The sequence below is a fragment of the Cupressus sempervirens genome, chromosome 5 (genome assembly GCF_028749045.1).
Source record: "Cupressus sempervirens isolate cs-2001-9-10 chromosome 5, ASM2874904v1, whole genome shotgun sequence".
Classification (NCBI taxonomy): Eukaryota; Viridiplantae; Streptophyta; class Pinopsida; order Cupressales; family Cupressaceae; genus Cupressus; species Cupressus sempervirens.
The window spans coordinates 88,639,954-88,646,269 of record NC_143122.1 but is presented as its reverse complement, the minus strand read 5'-3'; the positions used below and the strand labels follow the sequence as shown (position 1 = coordinate 88,646,269).

The following is a 6,316-nucleotide window of genomic DNA, read 5'->3' as shown; positions in this document are numbered from 1 at the left end:
TTTGTAGATGTAATTGCTCTCTGAAAGTGAAAACAACACAACTACATGATAGACTGTAAAATTTAGATTGGGTGAAGATCTTCAAATATTTTAAGAATAATTTCTAGATGAAGTATGTTCCAAATATTATAGAAGGAAAAAAGATAAGGATCATATAATTTTTTTCTCAAAGATAAATATGCATTTAATGCAACCACCCATTCAATGCATTAAATACAACCACCAACCAATGAGTCACATTTTACCAAAGGAAACATAGAAATTTAAAGTTGAAGAAAAAATATTTTAAAGTCAACTGTTCATGGTATTAACCAATAGAAAGAAGAAAAAAATATTCTTAAAAAATTAATTTAAAAACTAAAATGCACAGATATTTGTAAAAATTCATTTATTTGATTGATTAGAATAAAAAGCAAATGAGCATTCACATGAATGCTATAGTATCCTCCCTGTGACAGGAACTAATAAAACTAATAACATCTGCTTATATGAGAACCAACGTCCGAAATTCAACTTACCCGTTTTTCCATGCATACTCAGGTCCTTTACCATCACCCACCGAGTTGGGTCCAATTTAATATTTCCCAATGGGGAGATTGCGTGAGTGGCAATGTAGATTGGCCCTTTTGAGTCCTGTCACTTACAAACGGCAGTGATCCCGAATGGAAACCATCCCTTAAATTGTCAAACAATCACCCATTCTTTCTTCATTAGTGTTTACCGATCATTACCCAATGGAGCTGAAGACATATTGTATTGTAGTTCTCTACTCCATAGCAGTTTTGTATCTGTCAAGACATATTGTAAGATGCAGCCCTCCAGGGGCAGTGGTGGAATGTTCGAGTGGGGTGAGAGAGTGTGTGGTTACAAACTCATATGGTGCCTTTCCTGACAGAAGCATCTGCAAGGCTGCCCAAGCACTCTTCCCTTCCACAGAGGATGAGCTCCTAAGCTATGTTGCAATGGCAGTCAAGAAGCAGCAAAATGTGAGAGTTGTGACAAGACATTCTCACAGTATTCCCAAGCTTGTTTGCCCTGGAGGAGACTCTGGTTTGATCATCAGCTCTAGTGAGTTAAACCATGTTGTGTCTGTAGATGAGTCTTCCATGAGAATGAGTGTGGAGAGTGGGATGGTGTTGAAGGATTTGATTGAAAGTGCTGCCCAATATGGACTTGCTCTTCCTCATTCTCCATATTGGGAGGGTGTGACTGTTGGAGGAATGCTTGGGACTGGGGCTCATGGCAGCTCTCTCTTTGGGAAGGGGAGTGCAGTTCATGAATATGTTGTGGGGATGAGACTGGTTGTGCCTGCCTCTCAAGAAGAAGGATATGCAAAGGTTGTCACTCTCACTGAACAAGATAAGGATCTCAATGCTGCAAAGGTTTCTCTAGGAATGCTTGGTGTTATTTCTCAGGTAATGACCTTAGAATCTTGTTTTTGGTTTTAACTGTGTTTGATTTTATTTTTTAACATCAACCTTTTCTTCTGATCTATCATTCAATAGAGAACTTCGCTATAGTTAAATTTATAATATGTTTAATTATAAAATTAGAATTGAAAATTATACTCAATCTTTAAAAAAAGTAGTATTTTAAAAACAATCTTATACAAAATTTCAAAATAGAATGTAACCCATCTACTTTATATATTAAAATTTATGAACTTACGTAGACAAAACAATTAAACAACACTTATAAAGAAAGATATTAAAAGAATCCACTATAGCTCTCAATTATAGAAATTGTCAGAGCCTATCCACAACAAAAGCACCTATATAATTGTAGAACCTAAGAAACAAGTGAGCCAAAAGGCACAGTTGGCTGATCTGTTTATGTAGCTTATGACGAAACACCTAACCAGAGGTAACTAAGCAAGACCAAACTGTTCATGGTATCCTTTATAATACGCGTCAGACGTTGAGAATCAGAGTTACCATACATAGTCATGATGACCTATATATTTCTTACTCTTACAATTTGAAATGGGTAGTTAAATAAGGAAAAAATTAAATATAAACAGCAATTTGAGGGAAAATGTTTGAGTTGGAGTTTGCAGCATGAGATATTAGGGATACTGATACATTAGCATCAATCATGAGCTATTTCCGAAGTCCTTATGTACGGTCTGTAATGAAGAAGCTGAAGTGTTTCTTCAAGTCTTTTGAGTATGTCAGTTTAATCGTAAGATAATAAGAGAGTTGTGTAAGATGATAAGAGAATTACTGTGGTCCGAAAAAAACAATTTGGTGTTTTCATTTTTGTAGTAGTTGATTGTGCTAACACAAGTGTTTCAACCAGACAATAAAATAAAATTGAGCAGTTGGTTTTGGTTGGCTTGGCAGGTGACCTTTCAACTAGAAGCTATGTTCAAGCGTTCAATCACAAATGTTTACAAAAATGATTTTGACATAGAAAACACCACAGTGAAATTCGGCTTGGAGCATGAGTTTGCAGATCTAACGTGGTATCCTTCTCACTACAAAGTTGTTTACAGAGTAGATGACAGGGTTTCAGTCAATTCATCTGGAGATGGAGTCAATGATTTCATTGGCTTTCAACCTCAATCAACTGCTCTTTTGGCTACAACCAGGGCCACAGGTGACATAACCAAATATTTCCTTTTCCAGTTCTTATTAGATGATTATAGGTAAGGGATCACAATTTTGAACAGCATATTGTTATTTTAGTAGTTGGATGGATAATCTTTTGGGGAATTCTCTGTGTTTCACATCTGTGAGAATCATCTAGATTCAATAAGTGCTAAGTGTTCAGTTTGTTCTTATAAGAAATGGGTTTGTACAAATGACTACTAATGAAATATAGGCAAATGAATTTGACACAAAACCTACACTGTTGAATTTTGATGGTAATATCTAGAAGACCCAGCTATCCTCCAAAGAAATTTAAACAAGTCAATGTTTAAAATGTGTTATTTAAACCCACTGTTTATTATGAATTTCCATTTAAGAGATTTGCCAATGAAAGATTAATATATATGACATGGGTCTACTGATTATCTGACATCTTTATGTAGAGGAGGCTAAAGAAGCAACAAGTAATGGTGAGGGAAAGTGCATTCTCTCTGCAATTCAAGTTTCTAGCATTGTAAGCACAGGGGCAGGACTGAAGAACAATGATCTTGTATTTACAGGCTATCCAGTGATTGGTTACCAAAACAAAATGCAATCTGCCGGTTCATGTCTGACTAGCTCAGAGAATGCACTACTCACATCATGTGCATGGGACCCAAGAATAAAAGGCTTATTCTTCCATCAAACAGGAATGAGTGTCAGTATCTCCAAGATCTCTGAGTTTATCTCTGATGTGAAGAAACTGAGGGACATGAACCCCATCAGCATGTGTGGGCTTGAGCTCTACAGTGGTATTCTCATGCGTTTTGTAAAAGCTTCAACTGCTTATTTGGGAAAAGAGGAGGATTCTGTAGACATGGACATCACTTATTATCGATCAACTGATCCCAACACTCCTCGCCTCTATGAAGATGTTTTTGAGGAAATTGAACAGATGGGTTTTTTCAAGTATGGCGCTCTCCCTCATTGGGGAAAGAACCGAAACCTTGCATTCGATGGTGTTATTAAGAAATACAGCAAATCAAATGAGTTCTTGAGTGTCAAAAACGAGTATGATCCAGAGGGTATCTTTTCAAATGAATGGACAGATGGTTTGCTAGGGTTAAGGGACAAACAAGTGATTGTATTGAAAGATGGGTGCGCTTTGGAGGGATTGTGTGTGTGCTCAACAGATGCGCATTGTGCTCCTGATCGAGGCTATTTCTGTGAAGCGGGAAAAGTTTATGCTAGTGCTCGTGTTTGCAGAAGTCGGTTGAAAAGGTAAATGCTTATAACTGGAACTATGAATCAAGTCATAAATAAGAGACAACACAAATCTCAAAAGAAATAACATTTTTAAGCTAATATGTGGGAGCTTTGCTCGCCGTTTTTACAATTTCTTGTCTGGAAATTGTCAGCCCTATCACCAAAAATAATTTCTGACCGGTTATTTTAGATTTTCTTAATTTTATTTTATTTCATTTTATTCTCTTTACCATTCTTTCTATATTTTTATCTCCAGTCTATTTGTTTCTAAAATTATTCTCTCATCCATAGGGTTTGCTATGTAGAAATATTTTCCTTCATCTTGTTTTTCCTTCTGTGTGCACAATATTTTTGTTTTAAATTGTCCTTCTACTATGCATTTATTTACAGCTCTTCATGATGGAGATTATAAGGTGTCTATCTTGATCAGATCTGCAACTATTTGGGGCGTTTATATTATTTTTATTTTCAAGAAAATTTATTTTTCTTATGTTGTGCTTGTTTGGAAATAAATCTATTAAACAATTTTAAAGTACCTCTAAATAGATCTAAAAAAGTTGGATAACAAAAATTGTTGAAGTATTATTTTAAAATGATTAACACATATATCTATATAAATGCATGCATCTGGTTGGGGATAGTCTACAGGTATTATATATAATTAATTAGTAGTTTACCTTTTTTTCATATACTTAATATTTTCTTTCTTTCTTAAGAATTGTTATATTCAAGTAAATTTATAAACTTTAAAAAGTTCATTTAAATAAGTTGAATCCAAGAAAATTTTCTAATATCTTGCTCAAGATTTCATTAGCCTCGCAAATTTCTGCCATCTTCCATTCACTCATTATTTGGTGAATGAAATAGGCAAGGGATATATGATTAGAGAAGGAAAATATGTGAATGCATAGTGTTTGTTATGCATGGAAAAAAGTTCTATAGCTCTAAATGAAGAATGTTAAAATATTTTGAATAAGACTTACTTAGAAATGCAAATTAAGATTTCTTTTCTATGATTTGAATTGGATTTTTCTTATTAATAATTTAACATCATATGTAATGATATATTGTTATTGAAAAATGAAAAGAAAAAGAATAACAAGAGTTTCTAGATTTTCAAAATATATGAGTTTATTTAACTTTTGGATTCTATAATGTGTATGTATTATCTTAATTTAAAATTATTGTGAAGAGACTTTTATTTTTAAGAATATGTATATATGAAGACTATCTTGATTAATAAAGTTTTATCTCACATTATCAATTTTAAAAATTGTATTTTATTTTTAAAAAATAAGTTATTTAATGAAGTTATGATAGGGTAAAAAATAATTAATATTTGATGAAATTTAAATTAAGATAATAGAAATCAATGTTCAATCTAAATGTAAAATTATTTTTAATTACTTACTATTAAAATATTAAAATATTAATTTTAAAGAGCATAATTTTTTTATGTAAATATAAAATTTATTGGTATAAAAGAACATTATTAATTTTAGAAGTGTTATTTTATTTTTAAAAAATAAATTATTTTCTTAGGCATTTTTCTTTTAAGAAAACATAATTAATATTCAATGAAATTTAAATTTAGATAATAGAATTCTATCTTGAATCTAAATTTAAAATTATTATTATTATTATTTTACTATTTAAATATATATAAATGTCAATTTTAAAGAGTATAGAAATTTTTTATGTCAATATAAGATTTATTAGTATAGAAAATCTTAGTCTTATGAATTGGAAGAATTAGTCTAGCTTTATTAACTTTCTTAAAATAAATAAATAAATGAAACATTATAAGTATTTTTTGTAAACTTCTTATTTCCATTATTATTTTGAGAGTTACTGCAAGTTTTTAATTTTTGTGCTTTCAAATAAACTTTAAAAGATTGAGAATCATTATTACCAAAAGGAAGAGGTAAATATAAAGTCAAAATTCCATTAATTTGTTTCTCTTGTGAAGAAGTTGGCCACATTGTTGTAAGGTGTCCAAACAAAGAAAATAAAGATGGAAACAAATTTAACAAGTTCAAAGGAAAGAAAGATTTCAAAAGCTACAAAGATAAAAGTAAGAAATCTTGTTATATTGCTGAAGATTCTGATAGTGACAATGATGATAAAATGGTATTTATTGATATTGAAGATGAATCAGATGATGAAGATAATGAAAAGATGACACTTATTTCTCATGTTATCAAGAATGACATATGGATAATAGATAGTGATTGTTCTCATCACATGACTAGTGAAAAAACTAAGTTTGAACACTTGGAGCACTATGATGGTGGAAGTGTTAAATTTGGAAATAATGAATCATGTTATGTGAAGGGAAAATGATGCATTGTATTGATCGATGAACTAAAATGTGACAATATTTACTGTAGGATTTGAGCAAAAGCGCATAACAAATCCATAAAGCCCAAGAAAACCTACATGCAAAAAACTTGTCATGGAGAAGAAAAAGACAAGAAGAG

At 31.6% G+C, this 6,316-nt stretch overlaps 1 protein-coding gene across 1 annotated transcript; it reads left to right on the top strand.

Moving 5' to 3' along the window:
• The first annotated feature begins 658 nt into the window (after positions 1 to 658).
• LOC149554680 (L-gulonolactone oxidase 5-like) lies at positions 659 to 4,054 on the top strand. The gene is made up of 3 exons (XM_089833509.1): positions 659 to 1,415; positions 2,343 to 2,598; positions 3,035 to 4,054. Exons 1-3 carry the CDS (start codon positions 735 to 737, stop codon positions 3,853 to 3,855), a joined length of 1,758 nt encoding a protein of 585 aa, XP_089689635.1. The 5' UTR covers positions 659 to 734; the 3' UTR covers positions 3,856 to 4,054.
• Positions 4,055 to 6,316: the final 2,262 nt, after the last annotated feature.

Coding starts and splice junctions, on each gene's coding strand:
- LOC149554680 (XM_089833509.1), top strand. CDS start 735: ATGGAGCTGAAGACATATTGTATTGTAGTTCTCTACTCCATAGCAGTT. Junction 1,416..2,342: donor TGCTTGGTGTTATTTCTCAG/GTAATGACCTTA, acceptor TTGGCTTGGCAG/GTGACCTTTCAACTAGAAGC. Junction 2,599..3,034: donor GGCTACAACCAGGGCCACAG/GTGACATAACCA, acceptor ATCTTTATGTAG/AGGAGGCTAAAGAAGCAACA.